This window comes from Notolepis coatsorum (genome assembly GCF_963971535.1).
Source record: "Notolepis coatsorum genome assembly, chromosome: 5".
Taxonomy (NCBI): domain Eukaryota; kingdom Metazoa; phylum Chordata; class Actinopteri; order Aulopiformes; family Paralepididae; genus Notolepis; species Notolepis coatsorum.
The window spans coordinates 169,614,190-169,638,175 of record NC_140169.1 but is presented as its reverse complement, the minus strand read 5'-3'; the positions used below and the strand labels follow the sequence as shown (position 1 = coordinate 169,638,175).

The 23,986-nt window shown below is 40.9% G+C and overlaps 1 protein-coding gene across 1 annotated transcript in view; it reads right to left on the bottom strand.

Moving 5' to 3' along the window:
* The window catches only part of lrp1bb (low density lipoprotein receptor-related protein 1Bb), a gene marked incomplete at its 5' end in the record, with an annotated part of 1,188,884 nt that overhangs the window by 89,787 nt on the left and 1,075,111 nt on the right, over positions 1-23,986 (bottom strand). The window contains 2 exon segments of the mRNA XM_084314368.1: positions 16,577-16,683; positions 17,895-18,011. Coding sequence (XP_084170494.1) covers positions 16,577-16,683; positions 17,895-18,011 — 224 coding nt within the window.

The window sequence follows — 23,986 nt, the reverse complement described above, 5'->3', positions numbered from 1 at the left end:
GGTGGCGAGTGCCTTAGACCACTACACCACCTAGCCGCCCTAATACACACAATTGTTAAGGGGATGCAGACCAGAGAAAGACGTTTTTGTCTCGTTTACATCAGGGTCCCCCATTTTCAATTCATAGTGACATTTATGACATACACATGATGACATTTATGGCATAGGGAGGGACATGCATGACATACAGATAGTATATAGTTAGACGTTTGGTTATATGCACGGTATTTTCTAATGAACAATATAACAATAATATAATAATGAACTCTCTTGATATTGATCAAAATGTAGAATTATGCAAGCGTTTCACCCTGCACATTGCAATGCAGCACATTAATCAGGACCCTCCCCCCTTTTTTCTTTCTTTTTCCAGAATCACGTACCAGTTTCAAGAAGCCGCATGTTGCAGCAATTGAAGCAAAGACTTAATTGTTCTAGCCAAGTAAATACCACAATTTATGTACCATTACATTGACTATATAGTTAGACGTTTGGTTATATGCATGGTATTTTCTAATGAACAATATAACAATAATATAATAATGGACTCTCTTGATATTGATCAAAATGTAGAATTATGCAAGCGTTTCACCCTGCACATTGCAATGCAGCACATTAATCAGGACCCTCCCCCCTTTTTTCTTTCTTTTTCCAGAATCACGTACCAGTTTCAAGAAGCCGCATGTTGCAGCAATTGAAGCAAAGACTTAATTGTTCTAGCCAAGTAAATACCACAATTTATGTACCATTACATTGACTATATAGTTAGACGTTTGGTTATATGCATGGTATTTTCTAATGAACAATATAACAATAATATAATAATGGACTCTCTTGATATTGATCAAAATGTAGAATTATGCAAGCGTTTCACCCTGCACATTGCAATGCAGCACATTAATCAGGACCCTCCCCCCTTTTTTCTTTCTTTTTCCAGAATCACGTACCACTTTCAAGAAGCCGCACGTTGCAGCAATTGAAGCAAAGACCTGTTCTAGCCAAGTAAATAGCTAGACTACAGCACCTCATCACTATGTCATCTTATTCTCGGGCTAAAAGACGTAGAGTCAACAAATTAGTGAGAGAGACAGAGCAGGCTATCCTCACTGATTATAAGTTAATTGTTGCTGCTAATTCAAGGACAAACAATCACTCTTTAGAGAACACAGATCCTGTCACAGCCTCTACTGAGTGCCTGCTAGATTTACCAAAGACAGACTTGCCACTAGATTTAACAACTAGATCAGACTTGCCACTAGATTTATCAACTTCAGACTTGCCACTAAACAGACCACTAACTATCAGTGATCAAAGTGAAAATATTGACTCACCAGGTGAGTCAAATGCACATTTTGAAAGTATAGCTGGGGATGACGAAATTGAACCTGAACATGTCTTTGACAGTGATGAGCATAATGAAGATTTCCTCATGACAAGTTTAAAATATTGGGCAACATCCTATTCAGTCTCTCTGGTTGCACTATCATCTTTGCTGTCCTTTTTGAAGATGTTTCACCCCACCCTTCCTAAAGATGGAAGAACATTGCTAGGAACACAAAAACATGTGCCTACCACTAAGATTGAAGGGGGAGAATACTATCATTTTGGTTTAGTCAAAGGGGTGCTTTCACGGTTGGCATGTTTGATTTTACCGGCAACTCTGACAACTCTTAATTTACAGTTTAATATAGATGGTTTACCTTTATTCAAAAGTTCTAAACTTCAGTTTTGGCCCATACTTGGAAGTCTCAAATGTGACTACACAAAGTCCCTATTTGTTGTTGGCATTTTTTGTGGTCTAAGCAAGCCAAAGAGTGTTTTTGAGTACCTAGAGCAGTTTGTCAAAGATCTTCAGAATGTACTGTCTAATGGCATTATTTATAATGACAAGCAATTTGATGTACAGATTTCTTCTTTCATTTGTGATGCCCCGGCTAGAGCTTATATTAAGCAGACCAAGGCATTTAATGGCTATTCTGGTTGTGACAAGTGTTTTCAGGAGGGTGTATGGAGAAATAAAATGACATATCCTGAAACAAAAGTCAGACTTAGGACAGACTCCAGTTTCTCAGACATGGTTGATGAGGCCCATCACAATGGGACGAGCCCTTTAACAGGTTTAGTTAAGATGGTTTCTATGTTTCCAACTGATTACATGCATCTCTGTTGTCTCGGAGTTACAAGGAAACTGCTTAATATATGGTTAAAGGGGAAGAATTTGGCAACAAGGGTCCCTTCCAAAACTGTACAAGCCATTTCAGGTAAACTGCTAAAGCTACGTCCCTACATGCCTTGTGAATTTAACCGTAAACCAAGGGAACTGTCAGAGTTAGATCGCTGGAAAGCTACTGAGTTGCGATCCTTCATGTTGTATTGGGGTCCTGTTGTTTTGAAGGATTCCCTCCCCAGTGAGCTGTATGACAACTTCATGTTGTTTTCTGTTGGAATGTACTTGTTGCTGTCCCCTAGTATTTCTGAGGAAATGTTGGCCTTTGCGCACAAGTTGATGGTTTCTTTTGTTGAACACTTTGGGACAGTGTATGGAAGAGGTGAAATTGTGTACAATGTACACCAGCTTATTCATTTGGCTGAGGAATACAGGAAGTTTGGCACTCTAGATAATATCTCAGGATTCCCTTTTGAGAACTATCTTGGACAAATTAAGCATCTTCTACGCAAGCCACATCAGCCTCTACAACAGGTAGTGAAAAGGTTGTCTGAAATTCCACATGTTGGATCCCCATGTCCCACAGATGATCCAATTTTGCGTAATATTCACACTGATGGGCCTGTCCCCCCACAGTTTACTTCTTCACAACAGTACAGGAAGGTCTCCACTCATCGGTTTACTTTGTCCACAAAGAAAGGAGACAATTGTATTGAGGTTGGAGATGGATTTGCATTAGTAGAGAATATTCTTAAATCAGAGGAAGAGGTATATATAATTTACAGAAAGTACAGACACAAACAGCCATACTACATGTATCCCTGTGAATCATCATACATTGGTACATACAAGGTCAGTGGCTTGCAAGAAGATATAGGGATAGGTAAACTTCGCTATATCAAGCGCAAATGTCTTCTCTCTCCAGACGGAGATGGTGCCATTGCAATACCACTACTTCATTTAACAGCATAACCATACTGCCCTACAAAGCTAAAGTGCAGTAACTATATTGACACACTGACTCTAACGTCGGATTTCGGGGCATAACTTACCTCATTAATAAATACACAATTAGTACAATATTACATGTACACAGATAACATGTTTGGCTGGCCAATTGAAACGCTTAAAGGAAAACTCCAACATTTTGTGAAATTAGCTTATTTAACATCTTCCCTGGAGTTGGACAAGAAGATGCATACCTTTTTCGTCTCTCTGCATGCTTTGGGCTTAGGGAACGCCTGGACCGTTAGCCTAGCTTAACTTCATCACTGGAAGTGGGGCAGACATCTAGCCTAGTTCACTACAGTCAGGAAATATACTCCAAATACAACTCTCAAACGTTCCTGTAAACCTGTGTGTCTACCCCGTCTCCCAGTCACACAAGTCACACGAGTCTCCCAGTCACATGAGTCTCGTGTGACTTGGAGACTTGTGTGACTTGGAGACTTGTGTGACTTGTGTGACTTGGACTTGTGTGACTTGGAGACTTGTGTGACTTGTGTGACTTGGAGACTTGTGTGACTTGTGTGACTTGTGTGACTTGGACTTGTGTGACTTGTGTGACTTGTGTGACTTGGATACTTGTGTGACTTGGAGACTTGTGTGACTTGTGTGACTTGGAGACTTGTGTGACTTGTGTGACTTGGAGACTTGTGTGACTTGGAGACTTGTGTGACTTGGAGACTTGTGTGACTTGGACTTGTGTGACTTGTGTGACTTGTGTGACTTGGAGACTTGTGTGACTCGTGTGACTTGGATACTTGGACTTGTGTGACTTGGAGACTTGTGTGACTTGGAGACTTGTGTGACTCATGTGACTTGGAGACTTGTGTGACTGGGAGACTTGTGTGACTTGGAGACTTGTGTGACTCGTGTGACTTGGACTTGTGTGACTTGGAGACTTGTGTGACTCATGTGACTTGGAGACTTGGACTTGTGTGACTTGTGTGACTTGGAGACTTGTGTGACTTGGAGACTTGTGTGACTCATGTGACTTGTGTGACTGGGAGACTTGTGTGACTTGGAGACTTGTGTGACTCGTGTGACTTGGAGACTTGGGCTTGTGTGACTTGGAGACTTGTGTGACTCGTGTGACTTGGAGACTTGGGCTTGTGTGACTTGTGTGACTTGGAGACTTGTGTGACTTGTGTGACTGGGAGACTTGTGTGACTTGTGTGACTGGGAGACTTGTGTGACTGGGAGACGTGGTAAATACACAGGTCACAACATGTTTACGGGAACGTTTGGGAGTTGTATTTTGATTGTATTTGGAGTATATTTCCTGACTGTAGTGAACTAGGTTAGATGTCTGCCCCACTTCCAGTGATGAAGTTAAGCTAGGCTAACTGTCCAGGCGTTCCCTAAGCCCAATGCATGCAGAGAGACGAAAAAGGTATGTATCTTCTTATAACTCCAGGGAAGATGTCAAATAAGCTAATTTCACAAAATGTTGGAGTTTTCCTTTAAATGCTTCAAAAATGCAATGTGTGCGGACTAATTAGGAGGCGGCTGTTACAAAGGGTCAGATTAAACCGAATATATATATTTATTACTTGAGATATATTGTATAGTATTTGTATATCGTCTGATATCCCTTGTATATTCTTTGTACATATACACGGAATATCCCTTTACCTAGTACAGGCCAGACCATAATATTCGTTCTCCTATTGGACAGCGACCCCCCTAGGCGCCACGGCCATACCCCCAATGTCTAGTTCAAAGTCACCGCTAAGACGTATAAATACGTTGCAGGTGGATACAGCAGTTAGTTACCCCAATAAGTTGAAGCCTTCACCACGATACAACGTGCTGTGAAGTGGGCCCGTTTTGCCCCAAAATAGAGCCTTGAGACCGCGTGCAAATTGATAGCTGAAGTGTCAGAGTTTAACGCTGTATCGTCGAGTTCGACCTATTCTATTATTAAGTATTAGTCTATTATGTATAGTGTATCGTGCGGCTACCGTTCTACAGTGACCAGCATTACCAACGTTTCATCGTACCGAGCTAGTGTGCTTATCCAGGCTGGGCGGCCTAACCTTGTGCCGCCATCCGAGGAGCCCTAGACGAGAACCGTGTGGATATGTACACTGGATAACCTACACCGACGACTACAGAGCCCTTTTCGGCTGGATTATATTGCTTTGGTCCTGTGGCTGGTTTAGGACGGTATGGGAATGGCTTGTAAGGAGAGATCATTATTAGTACCGTAAATTCTCATTTCAGCCCTTTGAAGATGAATGGTGAGGTGGTGCTGTGGTCAGTTGTACAGTTCCCAAATGGTGGGACAGCAGTAGTTCTAGAGAGCTGGTTTAATGCTAAAGACCAGACTGTGTTATGGCCCCCTAAACACATAAAGCTCACAAAAGCCCTTCGAGATGGACTGCAACCAGATGATAAATGGATCACCTATAAGGATGTACGTGAGCTTACTACGTGTGGTGAGTATTTCGTGCAACACATACACAAAAAGTGAGGACGCAAATTGTGACGATGCACATATGATAAGAGGTACATATATTTTTTCGTTAAACACTGGACTGCAGATATGTTAATTGTCATTTTCTCTGTGCTCTTTCCAGAGACCCATGATGAGGCCAAAAAACGAGAGACCAAGTACACCTCAACTATGTGTCCAACCTCTGAAATTGAATCTGAGGACGAAGGAGATCTCCGCCAGAAAAGAAGATCCAGGTACAGTGTTCACTTTGTTAAAGGGACACTCTCCCTAGGGTGTTGTAAATAATGGCACTGCTGTTGTAGTTGCAAGTAGTGCTAAAATGATAACATACAGTGGCCTGAGGGCCTATGTATTCAGACTTTAGCCTTGACTAATAAACGTAGTATCATAACTACATTTATTACATGTGTGTATATATATACTTTTTTTTAGGCCAAATCAGCAGTATGTGCACTCGGACTCTGATGACTCGAGTGGCGACGCCAAAAGAAAACGTTTTGCCAAAGCACCTGATGTGGGTTTCCCAGGTATTGATGCAATGCATTTATTTTATATAGGCACTTTGGAAATGATCACTGCTACAGTTAATAATAATAATAATAATAATAATAATAATAATAATAATAATAATAATAATAATAATAATAATAATAATAATAATAATAATAATAATAATAATAATAATAATAAACAGTTAAACAAATTAGTCTGACCATGTACCGACAAATTGAGCATTTTAATTTGATTGGACTTCTGCATTTCTTGCAGTTATTCTATAGTTGGCCCAAAATATATACATTGTGAATAACATGCCAACTAAAATATGTTGTAGGACAGACTCCAAAATCGAGCCGGTCTCGTAAGGCGCTAAGATCCGGCAACCCTCCAGTTGTTGGCCAAGAGCCTACAATGAATGGTATGTTGCTATGAATGTTAAAATGCCAACTAGATGACTGTTTAAACATGATTTGTAGCATCTTCAATTCTCACCCTGGCTTACCTTTTTTAGATTCTTTGGATGGTGGCATGATCTACAGCTATTTAGATTCGTTGCAGACTCCTGATCCAAATAACAGTAAGTGAACCCATATCTGTGTTCTTGTGAGGAGCTTGCTGGCAGGTCGCTGGCATCATGGTGCATGCCAGCCCACTACAAAAATTCAAAGCCTTCACAACTTGCAAGCAATGTCACAATAAAAATGTGTAGTTGTACATAATGCTTTTATATTGAGCACAATTTCCACCATGTTTGAGTCGCAACTTATTTTACATTTCCCCTTTGTAGATCTGGTTACTAGCAACTGCCGGCAATCGCTAACTCAACATAATGGTGAGTTATCAAGCAATCTCATAACATAATATTCTGGCATGTTTAAAATATCTGTATTGTCTCGCATTGTCTTTGATATTTTTATTAAAATAGTATTTGGCAGTGCACGTGAAATCAGCTGAATGGAAATCAAACATTTTCTCACATGGGGGATTACAATAGCGTCATTTGCTAATAACTTTGTGTATTTCCTACTGTGTTTCAGCCGAGATGCCAGGATTTGATATTGTACAGTACCACCAGCAGCAGCAGGCCTCACATGTCCAGCAGCTGCAAGATCGACAAAGTGCAAGTAGTGGTATGATACTGTACTCTTTCAGTAACAGTGTTTTGAGAGACGGGGATACAACTCCTTACACCCCTTCCTGACATAGAGCGACGCGAGCGAGCGAGAAAAAGTGATTAAAATGTATTCGTTTCAATCAGACTATCCTGACCTGCCGCGAGCGACAGTGAACTGAGCAGCGATGTCGTTCACCCCTCAAATATTCGCTCGCTGTGTCTCTAGTTGAGCGATTACGCGGCCGAGTTCCGCCCCTAAACACTTTTTATTGGTCGAGAATCCAGGTAACACACACTCGGACACGCGCTGCGTCATATCAGGACAGTGTCGTGTGCGATTTCGTCTCCAGTTCGCTCGCTTGCTGCCTGTCAGGAACCGGTGTTAGTGATTATGACATGTATGTTAATTTGACTGACAAGTCAGATTTTGTATTTTTAAATATAATGATTTGTTTCTACAGGGATGTTGGGATGCAGCTCGGGGCAATACTACAGTCCCCCTGGTCTCTCACAACATGCACAAAATGGTATGCCATTTTAGAGGGAACTACCACCAGTTTGATCCAATGCAGTCAAACTATAGTGAAATATATAACTATGATTTTGTTTCTACAGCGATGTCAGGACACAGCTCAGGGCAATCTGGTGTTTCACAGCGTAGACAGATGGCCGGCGATGACGGGCAGCTTATGAAAGGCAAGTCTATTGGACATGGTGTAATTCCTCGTGTGATTTGCTGCTTATTTTTATTTCTCACTTAATGATTTTAACTCTTCTTCTGAAGACCTTACCATCCAGAAGATGAATTCAATGCTTGCTGAATTACTTGTCGTGGTGAAGGATCTATCCAGAGATGTGCAGTTCATCAAGACCGAGTTGGCTGAGGGCAACATATCTGGTGGGACCAGGGGACACGGGGTGGCCACCACAACCACTATGCTCCCCTTCCAGCTGCCAATCGCCAGTGAACAAGACTTCAATGAGGCAGAATCATTACTGATGGAGCAATCAGTCCATCACAAGATGGTAATTTATTGAACTGCATTCATTTATCAAATGTAGATCGTTTCAGTGTGGTCTTGTTCAGGGGAAAAATGTGTTTAGCACTTTCTAGTTCAAAACGTGTTAGAGCTTGTATATCTGCTATTTATGAAACGTTTTGAAATTGTTCAAATATACCGTTTACATATGGACAGGAGGGTTAATGTGGTTAAACCTAATGACTGGCATGGGCTGGAATATCAGTGCATGCATAAAGTGTGTGTATAAACAAGTTGGTTGCTCTGTGTTCATAAAATAAACGTTATGCTGTTTCTAACGCAGGGCCTTCATTTTCTTCTCTCTGATTTAGATTTCTCGCCTGGCTTTGGTAGGAGGCACCAATTCAGAGAACCTGATCAGACTGATGTTGAAAACTGCTATGACCAACACCCTGGCCAGTGGGTTCAACTGGGCTGGAAAGAAAAACAAGCGTTGTTCAGAAAGCAAGAAGCCATTCAAGCACACCACACTACAAGCCTGCATGTTTGGTGAGCTTCCTCCCCTGCAAACTACTTCATAGGTTAAGTTTAGGTAGTGAGGTGGTGATGCTGGTGATGCTGGTGATTCAGAATATAATTATGCTGTTGCAAAAACTTAAAAAAAAAGTGTTATGTTGGAATAAAGTGATGAAAGTGCAACCTATAAGAAATGGACAACGTAATTGGTGAGCTTTAGAGGTGCATGGATACACATTGTATTGCCTAGATGGTGTCAGGCTAGGCGATTGCTTAATTCTCTTTCCTGTCCAGTCTAACTGGATGCTGACTGTAGCTTGTTACTGTAGACCTACAGAGTGAGTCATTGAGTGATTAAAAAAAATCGCACTCGTGTGAAGTGAGGGGTGCTCTTATCATCGTACATCATCTCACCTCTCTTCCTCACTTTTTTATTTTTGTGTCTATCAGCTGCTGCTCGACAGTTTGACCTCAAGCTGACCGACCAGGACTACAGCGAAACTGTCAAGAAGTGGCTTCGTTATGCGCCAGACCGGGAGGGAGGCATCTCAAGGAACCGAACTTAAGTCAAGCGAACCAGAGTCAAACTTAGGGTACCCCAGCACAGCACACACTGTTTCCCTGGTTCATACAGTACAAGGAATTACCCTCATGGACACTGTTCTTCCCTGGACGGCATCTACTTGAATGACTTGCTGCTTCAGCCTGTTCTTGGAACCGAAGTGACCCAAACTTAATTGTCAAGCGAACCAGAGTCAAACTTGGGGTACCCCAGCACACTGTTTCCCTGGTTCATACAGTACAAGGAATTACCCTCATGGACACTGTTCTTCCATGGACGGCATCTACTTGAATGATTTGCTGCTTCAGCCTGTTCTTGCAGTGTTTATTTTTTTTATTTTTTATTTTAACCTTTATTTACCCAGGGTAGGTTCGCTGAGCACGGATGCTCTTTTTCAGCTACGCCCTGCTTCACATTCACAGAGTTCCATTCACACCTGGGAGCTGCCCAGGCCTAACAAAATTAATAGTTGGTTTCAGGTTGCCGACCGACCCTGCCGATTTAGGTGCGACCCAATATATTTTATGAGTTTTTAGAAAAAATTATAAAAAAAAAAAAAATCCTCTTTTTTTTTTTTTTTTTTTTTAATAAAGTTTCATAGAAATCTTAGTCAAACATTTAGTATTATGGATATTAAACATGCTGGCAGAGTACATGCATCCATGTTGTTGTGAACATTTTAATTAAATAGAGAAATTCCCTATCCATAGTCGCCGTGGGAAAGAATAAAATAAAAAAATAAAATAAAATAAATTCCCTACCTACCCATGGCCAAACTGACAACCAACCTAAAACCAACTATTAATTTTGTTAGGCCCCAGTACAACCACAGTCTGACACTGTTGGCCACTGAGCAACTCCACTGGAGCAGTTGGGGGTTTAGTGCCTTGCTCAAGGGCACTTCAGCGGTTGGTGTTAAGGGTATGGGAGAGAGTTATATGGGAGAGAGTTATAGAAACATTAGGGGTGTAACGGTACACAAAATCCACGGTTCGGTACGTACCTTGGTTTTGAAGACACGGTTCGGTATTATTTTCGGTACAGTGGGGGGGGGGGGGGATCAAAAAAAAATTGCTTTTCATTTATCTATTTATTTAACTGTATTAAACAATATAAAACGAATTGGCCATAATTGACTGAGCAAACTAATGCTTACTGCTGTAACCTACTAATAACACTTAAGTAAATCTGAAGATTATTATATAGCAGATGCCTTGGAGGATAAGTCGTGGACAACTGTAGATCATCTAAGCTCCACTGTGTTTAAATTCAAATCCTCTGCCATTGTTATTTAACCCTTGTGTCTGAAAACTAAAGTATTATACTCTTATTAGGGGACTAAATTGAAAAACTCCATAAAAAGATTATGTTGAAATAATTTCCCACTTTCTTTTCCATAAATATTTTATTCAACTTCAGCCCTGATCATAACCATTTTTTATATTATTTTTGTAATGAAATACTCCCACTTTTCTGAAAAGAGTTGTTAAATATGACAAAAAAAAGAATATGTGGTGGTTATGATCGGGCTGAAGTGGAATAAACAATTTATGAAGAGTAAAAAAAAAAATACAAGATAATTAAAAGATTATGCCACATATTATGTTGGCTACAAACATAATCACTGCAAAGTTATCAAACAAATACGAATCTGATCAGACACAAGGGTTAAGTTGTTGTTCCCTTTCTAATTTCCTCAAAAACATCTAGTCTAGTTAATGTGATCAATATTATTTGACAATTGATGCTTTTTGTTGGACATTTCAGTCAGTGAGCTCATACTTTGAGCTCATAAATTTATAGTTAAAATGATTGAGACAACGCAATCTTGTCTTCGTTGTGCATGAATGCATGTGCTCACCACACACAATATGTGTGTCACTATTCTGGCAGTGGCTATATATGTATTGTTAATGAAAGCCTGTTATAAGGTCTGTTATTTTTTTGTGTGTAAAAGGTATGGTCACTGGAAGTATGATACCCTAGAAAAAAAAATGTTTCATATTAAAGCCATGTTGTCATTTTTGTTCACACATTTTTGGAAATATGGTCATATAAGAATTTTATTATTATTTATTTAACAATAGTGTGTTTAACAGCAGGAAAAAAACATGTAATGTTATGATGTATACATATCAGCAGCAATATTTTAATGTAAAATGTACATTAATCAGTATTGATTCCTTAACTTTACAAGTTACAAGTAGATGTACAAGTTACAAATGTACAAGTAGAGTACCATTTAGATTATGGTTGAATAAACATTGATGTCTAACATTGATTCAATATAAAATCAACTAAAATGTGCATGTAGATTACCATTTAGATTATGGTTGAATAAACATTGATGTCTAACATTGATTGAATGAATGAATGAATGAAAACTTTATTAACAGATTGCAGAATGGGTACAGTACAGTACAGCTCAATACATACAATTGTTAATGGGATGCAGACCAGAGAAAGACTTTCGTCTTGTTTACATCAGGGTCCCCCATTTTCAATTCATCGTAACATATATGACATACATGACATACAGATAGACAGTACTGCTACATCTATACATTTATGACATACCAGATTTGCAATTACAGTACTGTTTGTGATACAAAAAGAGTCCAGAAAGAAAAGAGTATATACATTAGGCGTAGAAACTGTACATTGGATTGGGTAGGTGGGGGTGGGGGGGGACTGTACATTGGAGGTGGTTGGGTGGGTGGGGGGGGGGGGTTGGGTAGGAGTGGGGGGGGGTTGGGTAGGAGTGGGGGGGGGGGGGTTGGGTAGGAGGGGTGGGTGGGGGACACTGTACAACTGTACAAACAACACTGTACATTGGATTATTGACAAGACCATACTTGGTAATTTACTGTACATTGGAGGGGGTTGTGTTCGGACATTTCGGAGATTCAATATAAAATCAACTAAAATGTGCATGTAGATTACCATTTAGATGATGGTTGAATCAACATTGATATAGTATCAGTTATGGTTGACACCTAACGTTGATTCAACATGTAAGTCATAGACAACGATCTGTATAATTTCAATGTCAGGCTTCAACATAGATTCAATATTTCTGCCGAACCCTATTTCAACGTTGATTCACTCATTTTTTGCTATCTGGGGTTGCTCTTGGAAACATCTACAAGAGGAGGAAATCCACTTTACACACTAAAGGAAGGATCGACTGGACTATCGTGAGTGTTTACAACAGAAATGGCTTGGGTTATTGGAAATATTGGACCGTTTGATGACAATGTGGAGCAATATGAAATGAAAATGGGAGACCCTGATGTAAACAAGACAAACGTCTTTCTCTGGTATGCATCCCCTTAACAATTGTGTGCATTGAGCCGTACTCAGACTGTAGTAGCTGTTCAGTGTTCTCTTGGAGGTGGACCTGAGACTGCAGTAGCTGTTCAGTGTTCTCTTGGATGTGGACCTGAGACTGTAGTAGCTGTTCAGTGTTCTCTTGGATGTGGACCTGAGACTGTAGTAGCTGTTCAGTGTTCTCTTGGATGTGGACCTGAGACTGTAGTAGCTGTTCAGTGTTCTCTTGGATGTGGACCTGAGACTGTAGTAGCTGTTCAGTGTTCTCTTGGAGGTGGGCCTGAGACTGTAGCTGTTCAGTGTTCTCTTGGATGTGGACCTGAGACTGTAGTAGCTGCTCAGTGTTCTCTTGGATGTGGACCTAAGACTGTAGTAGCTGTTCAGTGTTCTCTTGGATGTGGACCTGATACTGTAGTAGCTGTTCAGTGTTCTCTTGGAGGTGGACCTGAGACTGTAGTAGCTGTTCAGTGTTCTCTTGGATGTGGACCTGAGACTGTAGTAGCTGTTCAGTGTTCTCTTCATTCGTAGAACTGTTACACTGAGCTTGCACTGAATTTGTTGAGAAACCTGCTTCTGCAGCAGTCTGTGTGTGAGCAACCAGTCAGCAGCATTGTGAATTTAGAGATTCACTAAAAGACACATTGAGAGACAGGTTTGTGTGTGGATTAAGAAATGAAGGTGCACAGAAGAAACTACTGACAGAGAGTGATTTGACACTGGAGAGAACTGTCAATATCAGTGTAACAATGTTAATGGCATCAAAGGAAGGGCACATAATATTACGATAAATCTGGTTTTAAAAGAAACACTGGAAATTACAAAAAGAAGAGACATGTTCATGCTGTTGAACAAGGAGATAGAACAGCTAGTGACTCCTCAGATGAAGAGGAGAGGATAAATCTCCTCCTCTGGTCATTATTTGGGTAGAACACATATTTTGAATGCCTTTGGCAGATTTTTTTAGCCATTTTAATCTAGATTAATCTAGATCAATTCCAGGATTGCAGGTAGATTAATCTAGATTAAAAAAAAATAATCTATGCCCAGCTCTAATATATATATACATATAGTATCTTTCAAATGCCCGAGTTCAATTTGGATTTAGTATCACCAGGCATGCATAATAACAGATAATAATATCTACTGTACTCAACTGTAGTGTACAGTGCAACAATTTTGAAACGAATTTCAGATCTAGTTGTTCCTATATGCTCACAATAGGGAGGAGAAACTAACTGCGTTTCAATATTTGTCAAATCGTTACCTTTTGTGGCTTATTATCAAGAATAATAACAGTTATTGACATATTCCATAATTCAACTCTGAACTTTGAACCCCCATAGAACTTGAAGGGAAATGTAGTTTTGAAAAATGTCAACGCTGTTCTACACCTATGAATGCCCTCGACAAAATGGCCACAAAGAAACTACAATTTGCTTTTACAAATTTTATTTCCAAAATGGTCGCCGGCTCGGATTAAACTTCTTCAAAACGAGAAGGTAAAACCATATTATGCCACTTATAACCTATTGCTAACATATTGCCAACCTAACGTTTTACATTCTACATGCTTTTGTGACATGTTTGTGATGGTAATACTTGAAAACGGTTGATTTTAAAATCGCAAATGATTTCCATCAATCATAAAAATATGGATCTATGATCATAATGGCAAAAGGGGTCGGTACCGACCCAGAGGGGTGGAACAGGTTTTAACACTAACGTGATGGAAGGTACTATTACCAGAAACGGTCATACCTTCTACATAAGACCATACCTCTGCACATCGTTTTGCAATTGCTATTATGATTTGGAGAGTTTGTGACATCAAATAAAAGGTAATTCGTTGGGATTGTCAGTAAAATCTGAGTGAAGACTGACTGGGAATACTGAGCTATTATTTGGCTGCCTTTGCATTGGTCCTTTTTAGTGTATAGTGTGTAGGGGGAGTAATGGATGCTGAAATAACATGCATGATAACATTCACGTTTTTAAGTGACACAGTAACTATGTTCTAATTAGAAAACTATGTCAAAAATAAATATAATGCAATGTGTTTCACAAGGATCCATATTAGGACCTTTATTATTTTTAATTGATATCAATAATTTCCCTGCAGTAGCTAACACCACATTCCCATTGCTTTTTGCAGATGACACCAACCTGTTTGCCTCAAATACAGATCGAACAACTCTCATTAGAGAAATAAATCATGATCTTCTCAATTATTCATTATGGTTTCAAACTAATACGTTGTCATTAAATATAAAAAAGTCATATCAAAATGTTATCTGCAGGACATAAGAAAAATGACAGTAAGCAAATTAAGATTCATATTGATAATGAAGAAATAACCAACATTGTATCAACATGTTTTTTGGATATTGGGATTGATAATGGACTCTCTTGGAGAGAAGTCTGCAATAAGGTCACAAAGGGCGGGATCCACAAATGGTTTTTCCGACGCAAAGCCGGTGCATATCGCTCTGAAACTCAGTTTGGTATCCACAGAGGACGTGCAACGGGTGAAATGAGGTGGCAACTGCGTTCCGTCAGCATTGTGTCCAGTGCAATTGGTGCGTATTTACATGAGGTAATATGGGACATGTCCCCTTTCTATGCAAATGAGCAAATGAAAATTTTCGGGAAAATCCTGCTCGCACACACACACACACTCTCTCATGCTCGCTCGCACACACACACACACACACACACACACACACACACACACACACACACACACACACACACACACACACACACACACACACACACACACTCTCTCATGCTCGCTCGCACACACTCACACACACGCTCACGCTCTCAGTCGCTCGCACACACACACACACACACACTCGCACACTCTCTCATTCACATTCACTTCCAAAAACCCTGCGCTTCCTAGATTAGGCACTATATAAAGTTCGATTGTGTTCACACCAACAGCAAACCGCACCATGCTCCACTTTGAAAGGGACAGAGTCCCAACTTTAATCAACAGTATTATGGCATTTACACAGTTTGTTTAAACAACAAGCTCTCTCTGCCTCTCGCAGCACTGCGAGCCAACTGCGCTGGAGCAGATCAGGGGAAAACTCCACACATAATGGGCGTGTCTGTGCTGGTATCTCACCCGCGCAATGTCCTTAGTGGATAGCTCGCAAAGACGGAGCAGATACCACATGCAAACCCTGCACAGTTAAGGGTGCAATTCCCACCGTGCAATCCATTCTTAGTGGATCCCGCCCAAAATCTCTTTTGATTCTGAGGAAAACAAGATGTTTTGTACACAGCCTAGTGCAGTGTCACGTCACGTTGATTGTGCTAGAATAGCATAGCCTGGTTTAGTCAGTTTCAGGTTTTCAGGTTGTGACAGGGTTAGCGCTTGTGATAATGTTGGGAGGAGCCATTTTCAGGACTTCATCTGGCTACCAGTTGAGGTCAGAGTAGCCCAGCTATGGTGCACGGAATAGTCAATCACAGGGTCCCCTAATGTCCTAGCAACTACTTTCCTACTGTAAGGGTATCACACAGACACTCAATCTGCATTCTCCAAGGTCTAGAACAAACATCGGGCTCGTTTGCATAAACAGGAGCACAGGACTGGAAAGAGTTGCCTTTGCCCATGAAACATGGCTTACTGTATATGGTGTGAAGGTGAAGTTTAGGAAGTGGCTTAGAGTGTTTATGTGTATGGGAGTGTCCATTCTATAAGTTATTATATTTGTATGCATGAAAACTATAGTTGTTTCTTTTCCATTCGCAATGATGCATGTTGCTATGGTTTGCCTGTTGCTATACTCCTTGTAACTTAGCTAACACTGACAGCGCGTATAAACAAGTGTGTGAACTGTATCGAGCTGTACTGTATATAGCAGTTTATGTGGTGGAACGGCAGGGAAGAGAACACATAGATCCCAGGCGGCGCTGAACACTTGTCACTGACCTCATCTGAATTATCCACACAGTCGTAATCTCCATCACACCGGAACCGCGAGGAGATGCAGTCCCCATTAGCGCAGGCAAAGTCTTTATGGTTGCAGGTGACTGGCTCTGAGTCAAGAAGAAGAAAAAAAAAAGAGACAAAAGACACACAAACCTTGAAATCACTGTGTGCAATTTGACTCCGTTCCTGGCATCGGCAGGTGTCAAAGCAAACACAATAAAAACCCTAGACACAGTCGCTGGCCGGGAGCTCCGTGTTTAGAATGGCATGCTAATTCCTTGGCAAAAATCATTTGTTCGCTAATTACAGACATTTTCGTATTTGGAATCGGAAGAACTGGCACATGTTCAGGGTGTAACTAAATTCATCGCCGTTCTCACAACGGAGGGGACAGGCTCGCTCCCCAAAGCCAAAAGTCTGGCAACCGCCATTGCACCCACTTAGAGCAATTGGGTGTCCCTGAGGACGACATTAGGGCTTATTTAAACAGCTGCATCAGATTCCACGCCCGGGCCCTCCTCCTCTTGCTATCACGGACTGTTAGCTAAGTCGGGGTGTGTGCGTTATGAGCTGTGCGCTTACGAGGGGAGGGCTCCCAGAAGGCACTGCAGCACAATCTGATTTGCAGCCGCTCGGCTGTCGGCTGCCCTGCACCTGCTTAATTCTTTACCGTCCAACACTTGACTGGCCTTTATTTGCATTTTAAGTGACATTAATAGGTATGGGGAATAAGCGCCTAATAAATCACATAAAAAGATGCCCACTCGGCAGAATCACACATGTGGCATGCGTGCACATAAGCGCACGCGCACATAATGCACACAGACACACACACACACACACACGCACACACACACACAAACGTGCACACACAAATATGAAAAAAAGAGCATGCATCAGGAAACTTTTTCTTCCTCCAGATGAATATCTAAAGCAATAGGAATGTAAGCATTGGGAAATGACAGGAGCAAGATGATATCACAAGCTCAGGAGCTTCGCTTTAAGCTCAGAGAGAGCACACAAATAATAGCCTATATGCTCGAAGGTTGATAGTTGTGCTTGAAACAGTGGCTGTTTTGGTTTGATAGTGTGTGTGTGTATGCATGTGTGTATATCTGTGTGTGTGTGGGGGGGGGGTTATACCTGACACAAAAATGCAAGTGAAGGGAAATGCATTATACACCACACCAGATATACCTTCAAATGGATTGTTAAGCGTCTCAAGTGCATGTAGGAACATCAATAGCGGGCGTGAGCCGCCAAACAGGAAGTGGCGGAGGAGGAGGAGGAGGAGGATGAGGAGGATGACTGTACTCACTGCAGCTCTGCTCGTCGGAGCCGTCGCCACAGTCGTTCTGGCTGTCGCACCTCCAGTGGGCCGGGATGCAGTTGTTATTCTCGCAGCGGAATTCATGAGGTCCGCAGGTCTTTTCATCTTTTTTGAAAGAAGAAAAAAAAAACATACACGGCAAGATGAAAATGGCTTCAAGAAAAGGGGAGCATGAATATTAATGCCTGGGCGCTAGCGATCGTCGTCTTTTCTATGTGTAAATCATGATTTCCTCGGGGTTCCTCGGAGTCGGTCTGAACTCGGAGTTCAAAAACACGACGCGGCCTCCGACGACGCGCCGCAAGATGAAATAATACCTGGCTGCTGAATATGTGACAGGAAGTTTTTTGCGATATGAACCCCCCCCCCCCCCCACCCTCTGCGTGCGATATCCAATGGAACTTCAGTGGCGAACGCTCAAGATTGTAAGGATAAACACGTTGATACTTCAGAACTACATGGCCGCTCCCCTCGGCTCCTACAGGGGAGAAGCGGCGCCGTGCGCGATGTCAACAATCAGTGCAACGCAAACATTTGAGTTCCTAAAGTTATCTGTGTTTTGCAACCAAGCCGTCGACAGTCAGGCTCTGTGCTTAATTCCGTCTTATTGACTCACTGCTCACGGAGTGTCTCTCCCTCCGTTGTTTACCATCCGTGATCATTAAAAGAAAAAATAAGAAAAAATACATAAATAAATAACAGCTTCAGAAGTGTTCCCTAAAAAGAGACAGCTTTCACATCTCCTCAGGCTACATTTTTAAGTGTATTCATCAGAATGGCTCGTTGAAAGTCACAGTAAGATCTCCCCTTTTAAAAAGCAATTTCGACGCAGATGTTGACAGGGATAATGGCCCGGGTAAGGCTGTTCTCGGTTGGGGGAGGGGGGGGTTTGGGTTCCATGCCAGCCTGGCAGCAGGGGGGGGGGGGGGCAGCTGAACATCAGAGAGGAGAGGAAGTTAAGGCAGTTTCTCATTAAGGGCCGCTCAGTCACTTTGCTGCAGGTAGGGGAAGTGACATTGCAGTAAAGAAAAAAAAATACTTCCCCCGCAAAAACCCACTTCTATTACATCTCCAGCTTAACGGACAAAAATAAGTGGCTTCAAAGGCAGCGGTAATTGAAAGTGAAAAGTAAGAGGACGGAAAATTATCATCATCTTTTCTTTTCTTTTTTTTTTTGGTGTCTTTGACAGCTTCATTAATGTTTGATATTGTTTGAAATTAGTTTGAAATGATCGTTTGCGGTGCAAAAAAAATGAACAGCAATATAATGTATCAACTAGGTCCTAGGATACATAACTAGGATAAACATGTGTCGGCATGAGTCAGTCGGCATTAGGCTGATATATATATATATATATTTGTTTTAAATTGCTCATAATTAAGAGCAAAAACTCTACAGGAAATCTATTTCTACCAACAGAGAGATGTACTGTGAGCAGGTATGAAGTAAGTCACCTCTTTATTTATTTATTAAAAAAAATGTAACAATGGAAGAACTAACTGCATCAGGAGACTCCAACTTCTCCTACCTTCTACCAACCATGCGCTTTGGAAAATAGCTCTTTATTTGATTATCATAAAAAAGTGTTTTCTATACAGAGATATCGACATCGGTAAATATCGGTATCGGCCAGAACAACAATATTAATATCGGTTATCGGTATCTGTCACAATTTTCACATCGGTGCATCACTAATACATACACACACACATACACGCACACGCACACACACACACACACACACACACACACACACACACACACACACACACACACATACACGATCACAGACATACACACACACATGCACATGCATACACATACATACACACACACACACACATACATAGACGCACACACACACACACACGCACACACACACACACACACACACACACACACACACACACACATACATACATACATACATACATACATACATACATACATACATACATACATACATACATACATACATACATACATACATACATACATACATACATACATACATACATACATACATAAATACATACATACACAGATATACATACATACACACACATGCATGCATGCATGCATACATACACACACACACACACATGCACACACGCACGCACACACACACATGTCCACACAATAACTTGATGTTTTCTATTATAATTATATATTTTTTTTTTTATCTTTTCCCCCTCCTTTTTCCGTTTTTCTCCCATCCCAATGTTAGTCGTTATGCCAATGCCCAATCCCCTTCCTGGTCGTTGCGCACTTACCCCCTACCGTCTGTCTGGGAGGGCGGAGACTATCACATGCTTCCTCCGACACATGTGTACCCAGCCCACCACTTCTTTTCACCTGGCAGCGCGGACTCTCACCAAGCCGGAGGTACCGCGGCAGCCGGATTCGATCCCACTGTCTCTGCGGTGGTAGACAGACGCTTAGTCCGCTGCGCTACCCGGCTGCCTATGTTTTCCATTTCTAAGTTGAAAGCTATATTCTCTCAAACCAAACTATCAATACAAATTCCCTCGACAAATAGAGTGTTTGCTCCATCATCTCCCCGAGCTCTAGAATGCTGTGTAGACCATTCTACTGGAGCTGCAAGCACTCAGAACAGTGCAAACACGGAAACACAGCATTATGTGGAGACTAAATTAAAGTGATGGTGGTTTAAGGGGAATACCTTCACATTATGTTCTTCTCCTGTGCCCCAGGACAGTATTTGTGAACACACACCACTCTCTCCTAAAGCTATAAGTACAGAGAGTCACCAGCAGTAATACATCTGAGGGCAGACTGAGTGAACCGAGTCCAGCTGTTTGATTGATTGATTGATTGATTGATTGATTGATTGATTGATTGATTGATTGATTGATTGATTGATTGATTGATTGATTGAAGATTTTATTAACGGATTGCAGAATGGGTACAATACAGTACGGCTCAATACACACAATTGTTAAGGGGATGCAGACCTGAGAAAGACTTTCGTCTTGTTTACATCAGGGTCCCCCATTTTCAATTCATCATAACATATATGACACACATGACATACAGATAGACAGTATAGACATTTATGACATACCAGATTTACAACTACAGTACTGTTTGTGATACAAAAAGAGTCTAAACAAGAGAGTATATACATTTTGACGAAGAAACTGTAGGCTACATTGGAGCTGTTTAAGAGTTGAAGCTGCAGCATACCTATAAGTCACATCACCATAGCCCAAAATGTATAATAAAACAGCTTCAACAATCCTCTTTCTACTAATCACGGGAAAGATGGATATATTTCTGTACAGGAAGCCATTTTCTGTCGCAGCTTGGAAGCGAGAATATCCACATGGAACTTAAATGAAAATGTATCATCGAGCCACAAAGCCAGGATATTTATACTCAGTGACTCTCTCAATGTTAGAACCGCTTATGGTAGATGTATGTAATTCATCATAATCAACATTTCTAGTTCTGGACAATAGCATACATTTAGTTTTACTAGCATTGGGGACTAATCTAAGATTGATAAAAGCTTCCTGAAGAACATTAAAAGAAAGTAGTCAACTGAACAGCGTCGGCGATACAGTACACACGTGTATCAATTCTAGAATATAAATAAACCTAATTTGGGTGTAAATGCTCACATAAACATTTTATGGACTCAGAGCCCCATTCATTGTCTATGGAGCAGCCCCAGATTTTACATCCCAGCTTGGCGGATTCAGAGTGGGTTTCTAGCTTTAGGAGAGAGTGGTGCATGTTCACAAATAAAATACTTCATTCATTCATTCATTCATTCATTCATTCATTCATTCATTCATTCATTCATTCATTCATTCATTCATTCATTCATTCATTCATTCATTCAATATATTCCTTGGTTACAGGAAATACATATGTGAATGCTTAAAAAATAATACCTTGCGAATACAGATGGACACACTAATGCCAAATATATTGCCTTAGCTTATAAATAAATACATAAATAAACATTTTACAATTTCTGTGTTTACAACACCATTAATATTTCAATGTATAACCACCTTATCGTATAAGATCTAGTGATGGCACGGTCAACACTAGTGATGGCGCGGTCAACACTAGTGATGGCGCGGTCAACACTAGTGATGGCGCGGTCAACACTAGTCGCCGTCAGGTTACCTCAGCAGCGATTGTGTGCTATTCTTGTTATTGTGTTTATTTTTAGTACTTTTTTTTATAGAAACGACGCTGGTATTGCTCAAATGTCTTATTCTCATCCTATTCTTATTATTGTATTATTGCACAATCGTTGCGGGCAAGACCCCCCGCATTTCACTGTATGCTTGTATGCCGTGACAAATAAAACTCTTGACTTGACTTGACTTGACCATAGGCCAGGTGGGCCTAATGTCATTCTTTCCTTGATATGAGTTCATATTTTTCAGACTGTTGTTCGATATGCTTTTACATAATAGTAATAATAATAATAATAATAATAATAATAATAATAATAATAATAATAATAATAATAATAATAATAATAATAATAATAATAATAATAATAATAATAATAATAATAATAATAATAATAACATAATAACATAATAAGTATAACATAATAATAGAGATATAATTTGGGGCGGATTCATCACTTAGGCTTCCATTCTATCTGAACTCATGTCTAATGAAAATGCGATGCTAACCTGTGGGTCAACTTTAACGTTTCTTCCTTGCATAAGTTAGGTGACTGTAGCCTAGACACTGGTGCATAGTTACTCAATGACAGTGAATTGGAAAATCTATAGTATTTGGGATTATTTTTGTGCACATAGCCTATGTTCGTTAGGATAAAAAATGATGTCCAATAAAAGGCAAACAAAGTTTGTCAATTAGCAATGTGAAACACAACCAAAAAACTGCAACATAAGTAACAATTTCCCTTTTGCTTTAGACCATGTCAAGCTGACTTTGAGCTACTACATCCAAATGAGTTTTATTTAAATGGAGGGCTTACAGCTCTGAATCAGACAATGTACCCACATCTCAGGATGCGTCTCTAGATGACATAATCATTTGAGTCGGTTCCCTCTGGTGTTCAGCTTAACCATTTCACTACCACACCGCCACATGGTGACAATACATAAGGTTAACCATTTCACTGCCTCACGGCAAAGGGTTAACCCTTTCCCAACCACACTACAGAAGGTTAACCATTTCACTACCACACTACAGACGGTCTGTAGTGTGGTAGTGAAAGGGTTAACCTTCTGTAGTGTGGTAGTGAAACTTGTTCATATTTACAAGTCAAAAGCTGAGCTGTATAGTATTATATAAATTACATGTATTTTACGGTGCGTTTTCCCTTTAACACTTTCAGCGTCAATCACGACTATAGTCGGGTTATCCAGCCATGCGTTGAGCACCAAAACCCGAGTATAGTCGGGTTTTCGATAGTTTTCTTTTTTTTATCCACTTTTTCTCCTTAGTTTCTATTTTTCTCCCATCCCAATTTCGTATCGCCAATTTCATTCCCTCCAATTCTCCCCTCCCCTGTCTTGAACGTTGCTAGACTATGCCTCCCACTGGTCGGCTGTAGTGAGGATAGAAGCCTTGCATCACGTGTCCCCTCCGGTACACGAGGAGGCAGCCTGCCGAATCTTTTCACCAGACAGCGCGGACTCTCAGTGGCGAGGAGTAACGCGTGGGAGGCTCACGCTGCCCCCGATACTTCCTGTCTCTGCTGTACAGGCGTCACCCAACCGACCTGTAGGAGTCGCTGTCCACAACGTCCAATCCCCACCCACCGGCTTTCCCACCCGCTACCTCTGCCAAAGCCGCAGGCAACGCTGACTCGGGGAGTCAAGACCGGAGTCTCTTGCATTGGTGATGAGCGCAATCTCCGCTACGCCACCCAGCCGCCCGGGTTTTCAATCGTTTTCATTGTTTTTTTCTTTTATTCAATTTTAATATTCTATACAGTCTCACGAACCTCGGTGTATCATTGGGACTCATTCTGAGACATGGAGATTGCAATGCCGGCCGAATCCTGATAGGTGGCAGTATCACCTACCCTTTGAAACCTTATTTCACACTGTGT